Source organism: Peromyscus maniculatus, chromosome 14 (assembly GCF_049852395.1).
Source record: "Peromyscus maniculatus bairdii isolate BWxNUB_F1_BW_parent chromosome 14, HU_Pman_BW_mat_3.1, whole genome shotgun sequence".
Classification (NCBI taxonomy): domain Eukaryota; kingdom Metazoa; phylum Chordata; class Mammalia; order Rodentia; family Cricetidae; genus Peromyscus; species Peromyscus maniculatus.
The window spans coordinates 77,463,560-77,485,122 of record NC_134865.1 but is presented as its reverse complement, the minus strand read 5'-3'; the positions used below and the strand labels follow the sequence as shown (position 1 = coordinate 77,485,122).

At 44.7% G+C, this 21,563-nt stretch overlaps 1 protein-coding gene across 1 annotated transcript in view; it reads right to left on the bottom strand.

Annotated features, from left to right (window-relative positions):
- The window catches only part of Ak7 (adenylate kinase 7), a 77,502-nt gene that overhangs the window by 3,046 nt on the left and 52,893 nt on the right, over nucleotides 1-21,563 (bottom strand). Inside the window, exons 14-16 of the mRNA XM_006971706.4 lie at nucleotides 20,401-20,469; nucleotides 17,955-18,152; nucleotides 16,235-16,455 (exon numbers count right to left, since the gene is read on the bottom strand). Of these exons, the coding sequence (XP_006971768.1) occupies nucleotides 16,235-16,455; nucleotides 17,955-18,152; nucleotides 20,401-20,469 (488 nt within the window). The remainder of the gene's footprint in view (nucleotides 1-16,234; nucleotides 16,456-17,954; nucleotides 18,153-20,400; nucleotides 20,470-21,563) is intronic.

The following is a 21,563-nucleotide window of genomic DNA, read 5'->3' as shown; positions in this document are numbered from 1 at the left end:
CACTAGCTCTTGGGTTATATGTCAAAAGGTTGCTAAGAAACATTTTTCTGTTTCTTGTAAGTGAAGCCATGAGAATCTGTTAAGAGGGGTATCAAGGATTTATTAAGCTATAAAATGGGGAGAAAGTGCACTCAAGGATACAGCACAAAGTAAACAGCCACCATGGTCCCCCTCTCTGCCTGGAGTGAATGGAACCAGCAGTTCCACCTCCAACCACCACCAGAGAGAGAGAGAGAGAGAGAGAGAGAGAGAGAGAGAGAGAGAGAGAGAGAGAGAGCAAGCACAAGCTCTCTCTCCCCTCATTTTTAAGCAGTCACATACCCAGAGAAACCATGCCTCTATCAAGCCAGCTACCCCAAGGCCATTGACAGAGTGAATTCCCACGCGGTGTTTGAGATCAATTTGAGCAGTATTGGAGTCTTCCTGACGAGTAGAGTAGGTTGCTGGCAAGATGGCTCTGTAGGTAAGAGTGCTTGGTGCAAAAGCAAGAAGACAGTTCAAATCCCCCAGATTCGACATTAAAAAGTCAGGCATGGGGGCTGGCTGGAGAGATGTCTCAGTGCTTAATGGCACTGACTACTTTCCCAGAGGACCCAGATATGATCTCCAGCACCCACATGGCAGCTTACAACTGTCTGTAACTCCAGTTCCAGGGAAATCAATTCCCTCTTTTGGCCTCTGTGAACATACCAATCGCACACACATGGTACATAGACATACAGGCAGGCAAAATACCCATACACATAAGATAAAAATAACTCTTAAAAAATGTTTTTTAAGCCGGCGGTGGTGGCGGCACACGCCTTTAATCCCAGTGCTTGGGAGGCAGAGCCAGGCGGATCTCTGTGAGTTCAAGGCCAGCCTGGGCTACCAAGTGAATCCCAGGAAAGGCGCAATGCTACACAGAGAAACCCTGTCTTGAAAAACCAAAAAAAAAAAAAAAAAGCTTTTAAAAGCCAGGCACAGTTGCATGTGTACTGTAACCCTAGAGCTAGAAATGAGTGGATACAGAGACAAGAGAGGCACTGGGGTTGGTTGGCACAGCCTAACTTCAGGTTCAGAGAGAGACCTCGTCTCAAGGGAATAAAATGGAGAGTGATAAGCAGGACACCTAACGAACACCTCTGGTCTCTGCATGTGAGCGCGCGCACGCACGCACGCACGCACGCACGCACGCACGCACGCACGCACGCACACACACACACACACACACACACACACATACAGATATACCCACAGAGACACACACATGCAGACACACACACACACACACACACACACACACACACACACACTTGTACGCAAAGGTTCAGTAGGCTTCAGCAGTGAATCCATGTGGTCCTGACCTCTTTCTGTGGGAGATTTTTAGTTACTGCTTCAATATCACTAGTGGTCGGATTGTTTATTTATAGCTTCTGGATTTAATTTTGGTAGGCCAATTTTGGTAAGTCATATGAGTTTAGAAATTTATCCATTTATTCTAGGGTTTCCAGATGTTCAGAATACATATTTTCAAAATAGTGCCTCACATGTGTCCAGATTGTACTGAAGTCTGTGGCTACAGCTCCCTTTTTTTTTTTTTTTATCTCTAATGTTATTAATTTGGTTCATTATCCCTTTCTCTTTGTTGAAGGGTTTGTCAATCTTGATCTTTCCAAAGGACCAGCTTTGTAGTCCCGTATGTTGATGCTGTTCTTTCACTATTTCATCCATTTCGACCCCGATCTTTATTTCTTGCCATCTGCAGGTGTTGGATTGGCTCCTTGTTTCTATAGCGCGCTGAGGTCCGTCATTAGGCTGTTTACCTGTGGCCTTTGTTTGTTTGTTTATTGACATATGGTCTCACTGTGCAACCCCAGCTGTCCTGGAACTCACTGTAAACCAGGGTGGCCTTGAATTTATAGAAATCTGCTCTTCTGAGTGCTGGGATTAAAGGTGTGTGCCATCATGCCTGGCTGTACAGTGTTTTGGCATTTTGCTTGCCTGTTTTGAGGGTTTTTGTTTTTGTCTTATATGAGCACCTCTAGCTCTAGACCTTCCTCTAGCCCAGAGGGTCAAGCAGGTTGCACTTTGCTTTTCTTTAGACTCAAGGCATTTCTTAATTCCTTCCCTGATTTCCTCAGTGACCTGCTGCTGTTCATTAAGAATTGTGTTGTTCGGTCTCCACATATGTCTGGTTTCTGAGGTTTCTCTTCCTTGTGTTTTCTAATCAGAACTCCATTGTGGTTCTGATACAAGGAATTCTTTGAACATTCTTAACAAATCTGCATTTGTTAAGGCCTGCTGTGTGGCAGGCAATTTTAGAGAAAGTTCGATGTGCTGCTGAGGACAATGTGTACTCCCTATCTGTTGGATGGAATATTCTGTAAATAAATGTTAAATCTGGTTGAGTGGTGATTGAGTTTAGCAGTGTTTTCTTGGTGAGTTTTTGTTTGGAAGACTTCTCTAAACATGAGACTGGGGTATTGAAGTCCCTCACTACTACTGTGTCAGGACCTGTGTGACTTTTTGGGTTTTGTTTGTTTGTTGGGTTGTTTTTTTTTTTGTTTGTTTGTTTTTTGAGACAGGGTTTCTCTGTGTAGCTTTGCGCCTGTCCTGGAACTCACTTGGTAGCCCAGGCTGGCCTCGAACTCACAAAGACGCACCTGCCTCTGCCTCCCAGGTGCTGAGATTAAAGGCATGCGCCACCACCGCCTGGCTCATGTTTATTTTTATAAAGATTTACGACTGTTACATCTTCTTGATGAATTGTTCCTGCTGTTATATATAGTGTTCCCTTTCATCTCCTCTGACTAGTTTTAGTCTAAAGTCTGCTTTATGAGATATAAGGGCCGGGCGGTGGTGGCGCACGCCTTTAATCCCAGCACTCGGGAGGCAGAGCCAGGCTGATCTCTGTGAGTTCGAGGCCAGCCTGGGCTACAGAGTGAGTTCCAGGAAAGGTGCAAGCTACACAGAGAAACCCTGTCTCGAAAAAAAAAAAAAACAAAAAAAAAAAAAACAAAAACAAAGAGAGAGAGAGAGAGAGAGAGAGAGAGAGAGAGAGAGAGAGAGAGAGAGAGAGAGAGAGAGAGAAGAATCACTGTGTTAGCTGAGTGGTGGTGCACGCCTTTAATCCCAGCACTGGGGAAGCAGAGCCAGGCGGATCTCTGAGTTCAAGGCTAGCCTGGTCTACAGAGCTAGTTCCAGGACAGCCAAGGCTACACAGAGAAACTCTGTCTCAAAAAAAGAAAATGCTGAGAAAACAGAACAACAAAAATGAATCATTGTGTCAACTTGTTTTATGGCCTTGTTGGCTTGCTAGATTGATTTCCACCCTTTGACTCTGCTTTGCTTTGTTTTTAAAATCTTTTCCATTATATTAATTCATCTGTGGGGTGGGGGCGTGCACACCTGCATGGGGCCATGGTGCATTTGTGGAGGCCAGATGGCTGCCTGTGTGAGTCACCCTCTGCTACCATGTGGGTTTCAGGATCAAGCTCCAATTACCAGGCCTGTTGGAAAGTGCCTTTGACTCACTCAGCCACCCCACCAGCCCCACTCAGATTTGGGGTGCATTTGCTAGCTAAGTGAGTTTCTTGGAGACAGCAGATAACTGGATTTTGTTTTTTCACCCCAGCCACTTAATTCCTGTAATGGGTAGCTGTACCCGCTTTGACATGGAAGTACTGCCCCCAGCGAGGCTCCTTGTAACTGTCACGCCTACCTATGACCAGCCCCTGCGACAGGGCAGAGAAGGAAGCCCTTAATACCTGAGATCCGGATGTGCTGGCTCTCTTGGTTCCTGGTGTTCCTGGAGGCTGGATGGTAGACCAAGCGAAGTTCTCCAGAGAACCCAGCTGGACTGCACCTCACCTCTCCTGGATCCTGTAACCAACCCCTTTACTAGCTGTAAGTTGCCCCCCAAAATAAACTTCCTTTTTAACTACGTGGAGTAGCCTTAATAAATCCTCCAATAAATCTGCATCGTTTTTTGGGTGAAGTGAGGCCATTTGAATTTAGGGATCTTATTGAGACAGGTTTGGTGCTTCCTTCCACCTTGTGAGTTGATTGGTTGGCGGCCACTGGTGTTCCTCTTCCTCCTCCTCCTCTTCCTGCTCTGTCTGTGTGTGCTATATAAACTAATTCTTTCATCACCACAGAAGCTCTAAGAGGTAGGCTCTGCCTCTGCCTTCATTTTACCGATAGGAAAGGTGAGAACAAAGGAACCCAAGTGGGAACACATACCTGTAGAGAATGAAGCAGGATTTGAACTCTTAGCAGCAAAATTTGAGAGACCAATAGAAGCTATTTCCAGTTTCTGTCACACAACTTTTGTGGAAGGAAGCCTCCAAGAGCCAAGGAGAAGAAAAACAGGAAACAGCCCCGGTCTGGTCTGTGTCCTTGAGTGTGCGTGCAACTTTATTACATCTCTTGCAGCCCTAGTTCCTTCCCCTCCCATGTCGGCCCTTTTTTGTTCAGTTTCACTAAGATATTACAGCACCCAGTCAGAATGTAAATCGGCCCATGTGGGAGACAAAGAAGCCAAGAATATATAAAGCGCTCCGTTCCCATGATGCCAGTCACTCTGCCTTTGAAGGAAACCCCCCAGGGATGGTGCTAGGACACAGCACACAGTACACCGCGTCCTGTAAAAGAGCCTCAGGTCCCATTTCTCCGCTGCAGGAAGCCTGCAATGCTCTATGAGGAGTTCTTAGGAAATAAGAAAAAGGCGCAGTGCAAACACCCGCAGAGAAAATGAGCAACATGAGGAAAAGAAAATCCTTCAATTCCTAACGAGCACAGGCAGATCTGTCAGTCCCTGTCAGAGAAATGGATAAGGTCAGATTGGTCATCAGCAGGGACCCAAATATCAAACACCCAAGAGGATGTGTGAACCAGCTTACCCTTTTCGGTGGTTTGCATGAGCTGTTCCCCATCCTCTTGGGTGCTTGCTACTTGGGTCCCAGCTGATGGTGAGGTTAGGGAGGTTTGGGAGGTAGGGCCTTATTGGAGGAAGTAAAGACTTACTTCGCTTTGAATTTGCTCTCTCAGTTTCCTGCTTGTGGTTTGGAACGTGAGCCCTCAGCTCCAAGCTTCCAGCTCCTGCTGCTAGGTCAGCCACATGATAGATAGCATGCTGGCTCCACCATTATGGACCCTAACTATGCTGGCTGATTTTATGCCATCTTGACAGGAACTAAAGTCATTTTGGAACAGAGAACCTCAATTGAGAGAATGCTCCTAGCAGATTGAACTCTGGTACATTTTCTTGATTGATGATTGATGTGGGGAGGGCCCAGCACACTGTGGGTAGTTCCCTCAGGCAGGTAGTCCTGGGTGTTATAAGAAAGCAGGCTGAGCAAGCCATAGGAGTAAGCCAGTGAGCAGGACTCTTCCATGACCTCTGCATCAGTTCCTGCCTCCAGGTGCCTGTCTTGAGTTCCTTTGATGATGGACTGTGATGTGGAACTGTAAGCCTGAAATAAACCCTTTGCTCCCAAAGTCATGGTGTTTTATCACAGCAATAGAACCCCAACCAAGAACAGTAGCCCTCTGGAACCATAAGCCTAAATAAACCCTTAATTCTCCTTCTCCTTCCTTCTCCTTCTTCTCCTTCTCCTCCTTCTCCTTCTCCTCCTCCTCCTCCTCCTCCTCCTCCTCCTCCTCCTCCTCCTCCTTCTTCTTCTTCTTCTTATTCCGAGACAGGGTTTCTCTGTGTAGCTTTGGAGCCTGTCCTGGAACTTACTCTGTAGCTCATGCTGGCCTTGAACTCACAGAGATTCACCTGCCTCTGCCTCCTGAGTGCTGGGATTAAAGGCGTGTGCCACCTCCCACCTCACCCCACTGCACCCCCCACTCCCCCTACCTCCCCACCCCCACCCCACTCCTGGCTAAACCCTTCCTTCTATAAGTTTTGGTCATGGTATTTCATCACAGCAACAGAAAAGTAACTAATTCAGCCTTGCAAAGAGATAGTTTAAAAATAGGTATGAAAACTTCAACCCTGTCTAGTCTGACTCAGCAACTTTAGGCTGTGGAGATTAATCAGTCCTTCAAAGTTTCAAAGGACAGGCAGGGTAATAAAGGAACCAGGCTACTTTCATACCCAGTGTTACAGAGACATTGCATTCTACATTGTAGGAAGGGATTTTCACATGTGTTATTAATAGCTGTTACTGTTCTATTGCTGTATAGAGACACTGTGACCAAGGCAAAATTTATAAAGGAAAGCATTTAATTGAGGGAGTTATGACTAAAGAAGCTCCATTTGATGCTAGGCATCCATCTTGGTACCCATCAGCAGTTTGTTTCTGACTCCAGTCCCTGGAAGATAAGTTCACCAGAACCCTGACTCAGTGCCTAGATAGTCAAAGGTCTTTGTGTGTTTTTTCCGCTTTAAAAGTTCTTCCCCATACTTCTCCTGCATGGCAAATTCAAATTTGGTTCAAAGATTATTCATCCTGCTAGCAATCAATAAATTGATAGCAGGATGATAGCCAACCAATAAATCTTTTAGTTATATCTTTTCCCAGGGGTCACAAATTCCATAACAGGGGCTGGCTTACAGTTCCAGAGGGTTAGTCCATTATCATCATGGTGGGAAGCCTTCAGGCACGGCACTGAAGCAGTAGCCGAGTGTGGGAGCCCGTTCTGGGGTTCCTCGTGGCTTTACCCAGCAGGTCCGAATAGAGGATGATCAGGACCACGGGCCTGAGTGCAGGTGTCTGAGATGGCCTGCACTTGGCTGTGCTGGGGGAGGAGGTCTTTTGCTCCACCCCTTGGCGTCTCTATAAAAACCCTGGACCAGAGACAGTCCGGGCCCGTTGGAATAGGTTCCAGGCCCTCTCGAGGCTATCCTTTATTTTCTATCTGTTTATCTCCACAAGATTCTCTGCTATAAATCCTTCTATCTAATATTTCCTGCTGCTCACACTCAAGAAAACTCTGGGAAGCTGTGGGGGTGGTGGGTAAACGCCCCACAGCCGAGAGCTTTACATCCTGATCCACAGGCAGCAGGCAGAGAAAGAGAGAGAAACTAGGTCTGGCATGAGCTTCTGAAACCTCAAAGTCTACCCTCAAGGACACACCCGCTCCAACAAGGACACAACTCCTAATTCTCACCAAACAGTTCATCAACTGGTGGCTAGGTAGGCAAATCACCACAAGAATGTACATACTATTAATGATGTGCTTGTTCTGAGTTAGCCATCTCCTGCCCCCAACCCTGATGGTTCTGTAGGTGCACAAGGTTGACATCAGCGGCCACTAACGAGACTCAGTGTTTCAAGAAGTTTGAGCCAAAACATCCATAGAATGATTGCAAAACACAAGGGGTGACCACGAGAGAGGCACAGACCTCATGAGTCTCAGGAATGTGGCTGGTCATCTGACCAGATGGGCATAATTGAGCTCTAAAGGGACAGAATGCTTCTTCCCCGCAACTCGATATAATTTGCTGGCTGGTGATGACATGTAAGGCAGTTCCATCCCCACCCCTCTCATCCTGTCTCTCTCTTTACCCTAGGAGCTATTTCTCATGGGTTCTCTGCTGCTAGCCATGTCACAGGAAGAACAGGTGGCAATTGAAGTTCTAGATGTCAGCCTGTGGTGATATTTATTTGCTTTAACAAATAAATCTGCCGGAAAGATTGGAGTTAGCAGAGCTAGCCACTAGAGGCCAGGCAGTGGTGGCATGCACCTTTAATCCCAGCACTTGGGAGGAGGAAACAGGAAATGATATGGCTGGGCAGAGAGAGGAAGTGATAAGGCAGGGTGGAGACAAGAACTTAGCCCTTTCAGTCTAAGGATTCCTAGAGGTAAAAAGTCTTTCTAGTGGCTGGCTGCTCTGCTTCTCTGATCTTTCAGCTTTCACCCTGATATCTGACTCTGAGTTTTTATTATTAAGACCAATTAGGATTTGTGCTATATCAGCCCACCAGAAGAACTCTCTGGTGGGTAAAACCTCTTTAAGCAAGGCCATGGGGCTACAAACTCCAGAATGTCTTCTGCTTCTGTTATACTTTTACATGTTTACTGCTATAATCGTTCCCTTATATCTGGCATGGCTATGGAGAGACCCCCACTGCCTGTATTGTAGTGTGTTTATCTCATGAATACATCCCAATCCACTGGGCATTTATTTCTGTGGATTGTCAGGAAGATGATTCCCCCTTAAGCTGTATTGTCTAACTGATACAGAGTTTTTGATGAATAAAAATTAAGTACAAGGATATGTTTCATAGTTAAGGCCTATGAGTTCCACTTAGGAGCTGCTTTAGATCACAACTCAGATTTATGATTTGGGAAAACATTTGAGTTCAGGAGCCAGGCTGGCTCAAAGTCTTTTAATTTTATTGCTGAGAAATGCAGTCACAGGTCTCAACTTCAGGTTAGACCATATAGATGCTTTGCTAATGGTTTTTGAGATAAACAATTCCAAAAAAGCAATCTATAGTTCACAAGGACATAGCTGAGCTGTCTGGCTAGGTCATAAATACAGAACATCCCAATTATTACTAGCTGGCAAATGATTAATTAATTCCTTGCACCCATTCCTGACCTCAATTTGTGAAAATAAATTCTGACTAGTCAGGGCTCCAGAAAACAATTTGGCTCTGCAGCCCCAAATTAAGGGCTACAGGTTTCTTTTTGATAGTCAGGAGTTATACACAGAGCTGAAAGTACATTTTAAGATTTGGAACATCATGGTATCATGCTATATTGGAAAGTGCCAGCTGAGCTGACGCTAAAAGATTTACAGTAACTCAGGAATGCTGACCCAAGCCTGAACTAGAGAATCTGCAACATTCCTCGTGTCTCCATATCCTGAGACTTGAGCTACCACTCTTCTAGCCTCTGAGATAGCAGGGGGCACCCGGATTTATGACTCCTGACTACAGGGTGTTAGTTCAAAAATGTTGACATAGTGGTGATTCAGCTTAAATTGCCTTTCTCCTGCCTGGGAGATTGCAGGTCAAAAGGTTGAAGCAACTAATACACACAGATAGGTTGCAAGTATGCAATTTTCTCATTCTCTGGGGCTCGTCGGCAGTTTAGGTTTGTGATTCTCTTAAAATTCCCTATAAGATTGCCTCTCAAGGTAGATAATCATGCAAATGATTCTTTCTTTATAACCACAACTTGCAGCCTCCCAACAAGAGTTCGCTGAGAAAATATGTTCCTTGCTTGCTTGCGACCAGTTACTTAGATATATGGCATGTATGTTGTTGGGATGACTCTGTTTTTAATCATGTCTTTACCTATAATCACTCACTTAAGAAATGAAATGTAGGCCGGGCGGTGGTGGCCAAGCCTTTAATCCCAGCACTCGGGAGGCAGAGCCAGGTGGATCTTTGTGAGTTCAAGGCCAGCCTGGTCTACAGAGTGAGATCCAGGAAAGGTGCAAAGCTACACAGAGAAACCCTGTCTCGAAAAACCAAAAAAAAAAAAAAAAAAGAAAAGAAAGAAAGAAAGAAAGAAAGAAAGAAAGAAAGAAAGAAATGAAATGTAACCTCTTTATGACTCTTGTATTGCTTGAAAGATTTTGTTGGGGTATATAAGCAGTGGGGAGGAGAGAATAAAGAAAGAAACCATCAAGAGAGTGCGTGAGGGTCTCATTCCCTAACTCCCCAGATACAAAAGTCTCAGTCACCCACCTCCAAGGCAACGATAGTTCTCAGATTGAACCCAGGTCCCAGGGCACCAGGTTTATGCAGTACATATTTCCCCCTTTAAAAATGTTAACTTGATGGCTCACAGCTGTCATTACCTCTAGTTCCAGGGGACTCAACATCCTCTTCTGGCTTCTGCAGGCACTGCATGATGTGGTGCACAGACACACTGGCAGGCAAAACACCCATACACATAAAAACACAATAAGCAGATTAAACTCCTCTCTGTGTCACTGGCCTCCGTGGTGACACACAGGTGTCCCGGTCACCAAAGGTATATTCCGCCTTTGGTGAACACAGAGCTTGCCTTCCTCCCTACTTCCTTCTTCAGTATTCATTGAGTGTCTGACATATGTCAGACTCTGTGCAAAACAGTACGAGTACAGCAAAGTCCAACAAAGACATGCCCCTGCTCACGCAGCTCAAGTTTTCTGTGCCAGGAAAAAGCAAGAAAAGATAAGTCTGTAAAATCTACAGTATATCAGTCATAATAAATGTAAAGATGAAAGAAGTATAAATGGGGTTATAATGTGCTAGGGAAAGAAGCCAGAGTTGGTATTTCACATGTGGTGGCAAGGGAGTGTCTCGTTAGCAAAGACTTTAGGCAAATAAGGAAGGTGTAGGAAGACTACATTATTTGAAATGGGAATATTAGAAGCAGCCAGGTCATATCGGACCTTGTGGGCCACAGTGACTAGTGCTGATTTTTTTATCCAATGATGTTGGGCAGCCCATAAGGAGTATCAACAGAGACTGCTTATGCTGGCATTGCATTTTGGAAGTATCCTCTGGATGAAGTGTGTGTTGCAGAATATTCATTTGCACTGTGTGAAAATGTGCCACTGTGATTGGTTTAATAAAGAGCTGAATGGCTAATGCCTAGGTAGGAAGAGGTTATATGGGACTTCTGGGGACAGAGAGGTCTTGGGGAAGAAGAAAGGCAGAGTTCCCAGCCAGATGCAGAAAAAGCAGGACATGCAGGAGGAGATGTAAAAACCATGAGCCATGTGACAGCACATAGACTAATAGAAATGGATTAATTTCAGTTATAAGAGTTACTTAGAAACAAGCCTAAGCTAAGGCCGAGCTTTCATAATTAATAAGAAACCTCTGTGTCATTATTTGGAAACTGGGTGTATAGAGAAAGCCTACTACATATGGCATTCCATGTAGGGGCTCAAATATCCAAACATAGGGCTGGAGAAAGCTAAGAAAAGTTCTTAAGAAGGAGCCAGATGTGGCTTTCTAGTCCTTCAGTCTCTGAGGCAGGTTGGTGCTCAGCTATAGAGGCACTGCTACCCGCCACTGCCTCTGGGCTGGAGCCAGCCACCAACACCATGCACCAGTGCCATGCGTTAAGCTGAGCCACATGGCAGCTGACATTGTTTAAGATTTGTCTCAATGGTCAGAAATGCTGCAGGTGCTCAGTAAACACAGATCCAGATCGGAAAAAACAGGTTACAGTGTGTTTTAAAAATGTGTGTAGGCTTAAAAATGTAAAGAAAATGGATATAGACAGTCATAGAAAAAATAGTTTACAAATAATAAGATAAAGTCTTTAAAGAGAGAATAAAATAATATAAAAAGGATAAGCCACATAAAAATGGAAAATACACAGAGAGTCTGGATCCTATATGGTGTCTTGTTGACTTTGAATTTTTGGATTGCTGATGAGTGAATGACAGCTGCTGAGAGACACGGGATTATAAGAGGGACTGCTGAATTAAAGCAGCCTATATACTTTAGGAATGCCTTAATTTTAAAATGGAATTCCAAAAATGTATTGCATTGGAGAAGAGGTTATGCTTTTGATTCCACAGGAAATGAAAGGCTGTTCAAGGTTAAAGAGACTCAGGTTTGATTGGGGGAGACCTCATGAAAATCTTGACTACAGATATAAAAAAAAAAATAAATCTAGGAAAACTACAAGATAGGCAATGAATATTTTACCTGCTCAAACATAAAACAAAAAAATGTCATTTTTGGCTGGCTTGTGTATAATAGACAGACCACACTTTTATTAATGCAGATATGTATGTTACTTTTGAAAGTTTGTGTGTTTTCAGAGCAAGAGGACCAGATGTTGTGGAATATTAGTTAAAGATGTGCTACATTCTTTTATCCTATGGAATATTTGTTTAATGATGCAAAGATGTGTTGCATTCTTTTATGTTGCATTTGTTTAACTCTGTAAAGCTGTGTCACTTTGCCTGTCTAGCCCGATTGTTCTAATAAAGGACTCAATGGCCAATAGCTAGGCAGGAAAGAAAATAGGTGGGCCTGGTAGACAGAGAGAATAAATAAGAGAAGAGAGAAGAGGGGCAGCAAGAAAAGGATAAGGAGAGGAGGATGCTAGGGGCCAGCCACCCAGACACAGAGTAAGAAGGAAAGAAAGGTATATAGAACAGAAAAAGGTAAAAGCCCAGAGGCAAAAGGTAGATGGGATAATTTAAGAAAAGCTGGCTAGAAACAGGCAAAGCTAAGGCAAGGCATTCATAAGTAAGGGTAAATCTCTGTGTATATATTCATTTGGGAGCTGGGTGGTGGGCCTCTCAAAGAGCAAAGAGTAAAAAACAACAACAACAACAAAAAAAAAACTACAACCAGACACGAATGAAAACATGTGGCCCAGGTGACCAAGCCTCTCAGAGTGCCTCTGTTGCAGTTTCCTCAGAGCTCTGCATGCAGAGAAGCTTCAGTTCTGCTGGCTGAGATGGTCCAGCCTCACAGACTATTCCAGCCAGGACAGCACATAAGCCTTGCACTTTCCCATTACACAGAGACTGGATAACAAATGTCCCAGCTAGCTCTCCCAGGACTTGACCATTATCCTAATTTTCTCAGGGCCCCCCAAAGATGCCATCACCCCAAGACAACAAGAAGCAGTCTAGAGAATATGATGCCCACATTCCCAAGAGGTGAGCTGGGTGGTTTTTGGTCATTTGGTGGGTTTTAGATGTTTGTCATTGTTTTGAGAGGTTGGTTACAATATGTTATTGGTAATGTCAGAAAAAAAAACTAAACAAAGGAGATTATACTCAAGGATCTCTTTCTGAAGGGAAAATGGGGGATGTAGTATAGAAATGATGGGATAAAGGGGTGGATTGTTGAGTCTACTTTTGAACAACCATTAGTCTCAAATATTTTACATTGGTATGTGTTTTTGTATATTGATACAAATTTAAGATCATTTTTGTTAGACTGTGTATATGTTTCCATTCTTGCTTAAGGTATTATACCTATACAGCTCATTTGAAAATGTAATATAAAGTTTTAGTCCTTGAAAGCTATTTAGGATAATAATGGAATACAGGTTAATAGGTAGTCATATATAACAATGAAACTTATAGTCATGTTAGGTATGTTTTGAAGGCCATACAGAGATGTATTTTAGATAGATAGGTGATCTTCAAACACTTCAAAGACCTACAGAATGCAGCATTTAAAATGTTATAATAGGGAGGAGGAGAGATGGATCAACGGTAAGAGCACTGGCAGTTCTTCTATAGAGGACCCAGGTTTAATTCCCACCACCCACATAGCAACTCATAACTAACTGTCTCTGAACTCCAGTTCCAGGAGATCCAGACATACATGCAGGCAAAATACTCATACATATAAAATAATAAAAGAAAGCCGGGCGGTGGTGGCGCACGCCTTTAATCCCAGCACTCGGGAGGCAGAGGCAGGTGAATCTCTGTGAGTTCGAGGCCAGCCTGGTCTCCAAAGTGAGTTCCAGGAAAGGCGCAAAGCTACACAGAGAAACCCTGTCTCGAAAAAACCAAAAAAAAAAAAAAAAAAAAACCAACAACAATAAAATAATAAAAGAAAAAAATGTTATAATAACATAAGGCTTTTCATGACAGTGAGACATGTCTGCTCTTGACAGCACCAATCTACTTAAAAAAAAAAGGGGGTGATGGGCATTGAAGAGCCTCCATATAGTTTGCTTTCTTTATGGAAAAAGCTAGTCATTTGGGCAAGAATCTGCCCTTGCCTTAACTGCTGACAATATGCTGTCTAAACTGGACAACAGGACATGAAAGAAAGTGATTGCCAAACTTTGTCAAGAGACAAGGTAGGAACCTAAGACAGAGCGCCTGTGTGACCTGGGCAGGTGTCTCCATGACAGGTAAGGTGACCTGCTGATGTCCCAAGCAACCCAAATCAGAAGCTCATCTTTTAGTAAAAGGGGGACCTGTAGGGCCCTGGCCCCCATTTTGGGTAACTGTTGCCTTGCTTGCTGACCTTGACCTTGATATCCTCCCTATGCTAATTCCCTGCCAGGTTCCACCCTTCTGAATGCTTAAAAGAAGTTCCTTGTCTGTGTATCCTGCATAATGGGCATTAACAGCTTAGATGCAAGATTGTAAAACATGGTAGTGAACTTCTGCCCTCTGGGGTCCTCCCATTGTGCCTGTATTTAAGACCTCTTCTCTCCTTCAATAAACAGCATTCAGCATTTAAAAAAAAAACAAGAGACAAGGTAGGACAGTCCTTCAAAATTCCTGCTTCACAGAAAAGTCTGTTGCTGTGGGATGTCCTGTATATTGTGAATAAATGAAACGCTGATTGGCCAGCAGCAGGAAGTATAGGATTGGCTGGACCAACAGAGAGGAGAGGCTGGGAGATGGAAGTCTGGAGGAGACGCCAGCCTGTCGTCCAGGGACAGCATGTAAAGGCAGCAGGTAAAGCCACGGAACACGTGGCAACATTTAGATTAACAAAAATGGGCTGAGTATAAGAGTAAGAGCTAGACAATGGTAGGCCTGAGCTAATGGCTGAGCAGTTTAAATAATATAAGTGTTTGTATGTTTATTTTATAAGTGGGCTACAGGACTGCCAGGGCTTGGCAGGACCCGGAGGAAAAAAAAAACTCTAGCTACAGTCTGTCAGACGTTCTAGGTTTGTAGGTTGAGGGTGGATGCCCAAACATTACAAAGAAACCTGGGGTGACTATCCAGGCAGCCAGATGTCCCTGTCATTTCTCATAGTTTTAGAAGTTGTTTGCTCTGCATTTTCTGTTTACTCAGGTAATATTTATCCTTCTCAGATCTTTGATGGGGTTGAAGACTAGATAGTTATGGTTACAGTTTCCTTTAGTCATGATAGAAAGTAAGTTAGTGGGTGGTGGTGGTGCGCACCTTTAATCCCAGCACTTGGGAGGCAGAGGCAGGTGGATCTCTGTGAGTTTGAGGCCAGCCTGGATTACAGAGTGAGTTCCAGGAAAGGCACAAAGCTACACAGAGAAACCCTGTCTCGAAAAACCAAAAAAATAAAAAAGTAAGTTAGGTACAAAACTTTGGACTCATCAAGAGAGGATAGATAATGGAGTATTTTCTCTGAATTCACCAAATACAAATGGACTGGACATTGTGAATGTAATTCTTTCTGATAATTGTTCCTATTGTTTATAGTTTATTATGTTAGAGTGAAAACCTTTCCTTTTTATTTAGATAAAAAGGGGGAAATGTTGCAAACCATTCCTTTACACTGTGTGAAAATGTGTCACTGTGAATGGTTTAATAAAGAGCTGAATGACCAATAGTTAGGCAGGAAGAGATTAGGTGGGACTTCTGGGTACAGAGAAGTCTTGGGGAAGAAGCATGTGGAGTCGCCAGCCAGACACAGAAGAAGCATGACATGCAGGAAGAGAGGTAAAAACTACAAGCCATGTTACAGCACATAGATTAATAGAAATGGGTTAATTTAAGTTATAAGAGCTAGTTAGAAACAAGCCTGAGCTAAGGCCGAGCTTTGATAATGAATAAGAAGCCTCTGTGTCTTTATTTGGGGGCTGGTGGTACAGAGAAAGCATGCTACATGTGTGGAAATAGACTGGAGACAACTAGGGTTGACCTTGGAAATCTAGCAAGAAGAACTGACTCAAGCCAGACATGATGGCTCACAACTGTAATGCCAAGCAATTGGAAGGGTGAGGCAGGAGGATTGCCATGAATTTGAGGCCATCCTGGACCACAGAGTGAGATGTATCCAAACAAATAGAAACTGATCCTGACCAGAAGTGGAGAGACAGATTTGAGTGCTAAGTTCGGAAACAGAATCATTCAACTTAGTGTTTTGAGGAATGAGTAAAGTGAGGCTACCTGCCTAGGCTAGACCAATAGATAGCCAATGGAGAGTCAGTCACAAGGTTGCTAACAACACAACGTTAGGCATTCATATGTAGTAATACATATAATGCTTGTAATAATTTTATTTATTATTTTGTGTGTACGAGTGTTTGCCTGCATGTATGTGCACTACATGCATGCAGTACCCACAGAGGCCAGAAGAGAGCATCAGATCCCCTGGGACTGGATTACAGACAGTTATGAGCTGATATGTGGGTGCTGGAACTCAAACCTGGATGCTCTGGAAGAGCAGCTGGTGCTCTTACCCACTGAGCCATTTGCAGGCCTTATTATGACTTCGAATGGCAATGGCTTTTTATTGGTACCATGTAAAACACCGTGGATGCCTTCTTTAATAGCACACATGACAAAAAATGAAGCCATCTAGAGCCTCAGCTGCCTAAGCGTCTTTGTCTCCCCAGCCCCACTCTCCCATATTCTCACACTCACCCACTCCTCCCAGCGGGCTATTCTCTCCGCCATCTCGACGGCTTCTTTGTGTTCACGCTCTGCTGTCTCAGCAGCCTCCTTGGCCAGGCGTTCCTCCGCAGCCTTCTTCTCTACTTCCGCCTTTTCTTCATCTGTTAGGCCATAATTCCGAGGCTCCCCAATCTCTTTGATGAGCTGTTTGATAGCAAGTCTGTTCTGGGCATCTTCGAGTTTTCCTACATCTTTAAATGCCAGAAGAGGGGAGATCTACGCATAGAGTCCAGATATGTCTGTCATCATTAGAAAAGACATTCTACGTGTGTGTATGAGAAATGGTCACATCAAAGCTTCATTTTCCAGTTGGCAAGTGAGGTTCAGAGTTTCATTTCTCAGGGGCAATTACAATGTCTCAGAGTCAGGGGTGGGAGGATTTGGCCTTGGCTCTTACAGTTCTTTTTCAGTTTGCAACAAGGTCTCACTAACGGCCTTAAATAAACTGGAATTCACTATGTAGATGGTTACTGGGCCTCTGCCCTGCATGCTGGAATTACAAACAAATGACACTTATGCCCTTTCTAAGTTCTAGAAGTCATCATCGATCTGAGCAGATGGATGAGGGAATGGACTATACTATAGCCTGAATTTGTTTTCATTTTTGTCTGTGTACATGGTATGTGTGTATGTATGCATGGTATGTGTATATGTGTACATGGTATGTGTGTATGTATGCATGGTATGTGTATATGTATGCATGGTATGTGTGTATGTGTGCATGTTCCATGTGTGGCAGTACCCATATGCTGTAGGTGCACAGATACATGTGTGCACATGTAGGTGGATGCCTGAGGTTGACCTCAGGAGTCTTCCTTAATTGCTCTCCACCTTACTGATCAAGGCGTGGTCTCTTGATTTCACCCAGAGCCCACTGATAAGGTCTAGTTTAGCTAGCCTTCTTGCTTAGGTAACCTCCCTTCCACAGCTGGAATTACAGGTGGGTCACCTAACTTAGCACAAATGTCCACATGTGGAGGTAACAAGCCCTAAGCTTTCACATGTGAAATGTGCGTGATGTGCAAAAAGACATGTAAATGGAGGCAAACCCCAATCACTACCCAGAGTGGAAAACAGGAAGACAGGATGGGTAGACTGTCTCCTCAAACTGTGAGGCAAAACAAACCCTTCCTTTCTCACTCCTCAATCCCAGGAGACATGTCAAGAGCCAGAAAGCCAGGGGGGAACTCAGGGGTTCACAAGGTCAAGGGGCACCAGATTGCCATGAACTCTAGGACCTGGAGCTCCACATGAGGAAGAAGAGGAGGTTAAGGCGGGTTGCTTCCTATGTGCTGCCTGGGTGCTAAGTTCTGAGGGGTAGTTCTGGGGTGAGTTGACCAAACTTTAAGGCCAGGAGAAGTCTATGTTGAGCACCAGTGCTCAGCAATGAACCAGGGCCAATGAACCCTGCCCAAGGAACCCGGGGGAATGCTCAAATCAGCCAGAAGTGAACGCACACTTCTTTGTAGGAATAGACCAGTTTGATATTCAATCCTGTAACCGACTCATCTATTTCTGTATAATATTAACATCCCAACACCCTACCCCCAGGTAAAATGGCTGTCCTGGAGGAATACTGTGGCTTCCTGAGCTGTCAGTCACATTTTATACCCGGGGGTCCTCCCTCAGCGCTACAATCCCAGGCCCTTGTGCATCAGGGTTTGCTGGGATCTTGGAGGTCACTTCATACCAATGTGTATTGGGTGGATTTCAATTTCATCAAAGTAGTTGAAGACCGTCTCATCATCGGTGTTGATGTCCCGGTAGTTGCTCAGAGACCGGAGGAATCGGTCCTGGCTGTAGTGCGTTCCTGCCACGACACTCTCTGGGAGGTTCATGACCCGCTCCTTCAGAAAGTCGTCAGAGGCATCCAGACCACACACAAACTCTGGGGAGAGGGAGAAGGTCTGGGATCAGCAAGGCACAGTAGGGGTGGATGGCCACAGCTAACCAACATGTCTGGTCGGCTTTCTTTTCTGGAGGAAAAATGCACACAGACCTCCCAATTCCAGAGACTAGAAACCCAGTTGGGAGTTTGCAGCATCTACCTTCTTTTCTCCCCCTCCCTCCTTTCCTCTAGCCTCTCTTCCTATAAAAGCAGCAGATACTGTTAAGTAGAAAATCTCTACTAACCCAGTGACAGTCACATCTCTAGGCCCCTGGATCTGGCACGTTGTGGTAATGACTTCCCCACAGGATACAGGAGGTGCAGTAAGATTTTGTTGTTGTTGTTCTAGACTTTTGTTTTTCTTTTTTGTTGTTTTCAAGATTTATTTTTGATTTTTAGTTGTGTGTGTACGAGTGTATATGTATGCCGTGTGTGTGTGTGGTAATCAAAGAGACCAGATCACTGGATCCGCTACAGCCAGAGTGAGCAACCCGAAGTGGGTGCTAGGAACCAAACTAGGGTCCACTGAAAGAGCAGCAAGAGTTCTGCCGCTGTGATGTACACCGTAGCCGAGGCAACTTCCAGAAGGAAGGGTTTATTTGGGCTTGTGGTTCCAGAGGGGTAAGAGTCCATCCCTGCCCCGGGGAAGTGGTGAGCATGGCCACTGAAGCAGCCAGCCGAGAGCTCCCATCCTGAACTGCAAGCAGGAAGCAGAGAGAGAACAAACTGGGAAGACAAGAGTCTTTAAAAATCTTTATTATTATTATTACTATTACTATTATAATTATTGATGGGTAAATGGTGCTGGCAGAAAAGTCACGGGCCACGGCCACAACTATCAGAGTTATAGAGAGCTTTATTAGAAAGGAGAGGGCATAGGAGGGAGGAGCCAGGCCTGGTGGGGGAGGGAAGCAGGGAGCAGAGCAGAGAGCAAAGAGGAAACAGAACAGAAAAGGAGGGGATTGCATGACCATGCCGTGGGTATGCGGTTGCCTTGCCCTGATGATGTAAGATGCCAGAACCGGAAAGAGTGAGGGCAGGATCCTAACAATTATGATGATTATGATCTCCTATTTTACATCCCAACTACAATTTCCCCTACCATCCCTCCTGCCAGTCTCTCTCCCCCATCTCCCCCTCTCCCAGACTTTTCAAGCCAGACTCCAGTCCCACACTACCTCTAAATAAGCCACACCTCCCCAAATCGTGCCATCAACTTGGAACCAAGTGTTCAAATGCATGAGTCTATGTGGGGCGTTCTCATTCAGACGGCCACCATTCTTAACTGCTGAGCCACCCCTCCAGGGAGGTCTTATCATGCTCAGTGCTTGACACATTTTCAGCTGAATTGTATCCAGTTGTCTCGGTGACAGCATGGGCTCTACACGGAATTTGCAAAATGAACTCCTTAGAAGCGTTTCCCAATCCTAAACCAGGCAGCCCTGGTGGTTTTGGGGTTTTGGTTTGTTTGTTTGTTTTATTTTTTTTTTAAAGGCAATTAACTTCATTCATTCTTTTATTTTTAATTTTTATTTTATGTACACTGTTTTTCCTGCATGTATCCCAGATCTTGGAATTAGAGACAGCTGTGAGCTGCCACATGGGTGCTGGGAACTGAACCTGGGTCCTCTATTGGAGCCTGTCAGTGCTCTTAACCACTGAGCCATCTCTCCAGCTCCATTCTTCCTTTTTCTTAAGTGTATGTCTACATGAAGGAGATATTTCAGGAAACCCATCTTTTAGGCATTTCCTGTTCCTGCCACTCGTTTCAGAGCCCACAACACTCATCCCTGAGCAAGAGAAGACTCCGCAGTTAGGAATGCTTGTTGGGCCTGGTGTAGTGGCACACACCTTTAATCCCAGTGCTAGGGAGGCAGAGGTAGGTGGATCTCTGTGAGTTCAAGGTTAGTCTGGGCTACCTTTCAAGTTACATGACAAACAGGACTACATGTCATAGAGAGACCTTGTCTCACAAAGCAAGGTAGATAGCACCTGAAAAATGACACCCAAAGGTGACCTCTACTCCCTCGGGCATGGGTGTACATGTACATGCCTGCTCGTACCCAAAGCTCCATGGTTGTCCTCCCTCCCCCTCCCTCCCTCCCTCCCTCCCTCCAGCCCTCTCTCTCTCTCTCTCTCTCTCTCTCTCTCTCTCTCTCTCTCTCTCTCACACACACACACACACACACACACACACACACACACACACACTCTTAAATGTGACCTTGAAGAAATATTTTCAACTCACCAGGTGTAGTCAATCTATCAAAGGGAAACATTTTGCCTCTGATTTCTTCTTCTTCCTCTTCATCTTCCTCTAGTAAAACAAAAATATGTATAGTTACACATTTTAACATATTACTAGGGTCACAGTAAAAGTCCAAATATTATTTTTTTTAATTAGAAAAACATTTTTTGGCCTTTTGAGACAAAGTTCACTTTGTAGCGCAGGCTGGACTTGAGTTGGCAGCAATTCTCCTGCCTCTGCCTCTCATGATGTAGCCCAGGCTAGCCTTAAACTTGCAAGCTTCCTGTTTCTTCCTCCCGAGCATTGAGATCACAGGCATATATACATGCAGACCTGGCTTCAGATGTCAGATAATGTGTACATGTTGATATGTGTGTATACATGTGTGCTGCTGTGTGTAAATGTATGTGGAAGCGGGGACGGGGTGTTTCATGGAATGCAGGACTCACTGACTGGGCTAGACTGGCTGGCCGTCAGGCTCCAGGGGCCTGTATACCCCCGGTGGTAGGGTTATAGGCACAGGCCAGCACGCCCAGCTGGGTGTTGGGCATTAACCCTAGGTCCTCATGGTTATGTGACGTGGCAGGCACTTTAGGATGACGTGCTCTCCGCTAGCTTACCATCCGGGCTAGCGTGCAGAGAATCTAGCTCATACCAAAAGACAAGCCAGTGAAAGGGTGCAGCGTTAAGAGGGTATAGCTTCTGCTCAGTGTTTATGCTACAGTAAAACAAAATACAAAAGGTCCCAGGACGGCTCCACATCCCAGATTCCATCCCCGGAACTTGCAGGGTAGAGGGAGAAAACCTTCTCCTGAAGGTTGTTCTCTGACCTCACATGCATGCCACGGCACAATCACCTCAAAATCTGACTCCACAGTAAATAAATGCAATAAATTAAAAAAAAAAAAAAAAAAAAGGACTTAGAGGATAGGCACCTAGAAACATAAGCCAAGCATGCCGGCTGGCAGGACTGTTGTCCTAGCACTTGGAGGCATTGGCAGAAGGTTCAGGGGAGCTCGAGGCTACTCACCACTATGTCTTGGGGGAGTTCAAAGTCAGCCTGAGCTTCTCAAAACATGAAAAGTAAGGCAGGAGCCGGGCAGTGGAAGCACACTCCTTTAATGCCAGCTCTCGGGAGGCAGAGGCAGGCGGATCTCTGTGAG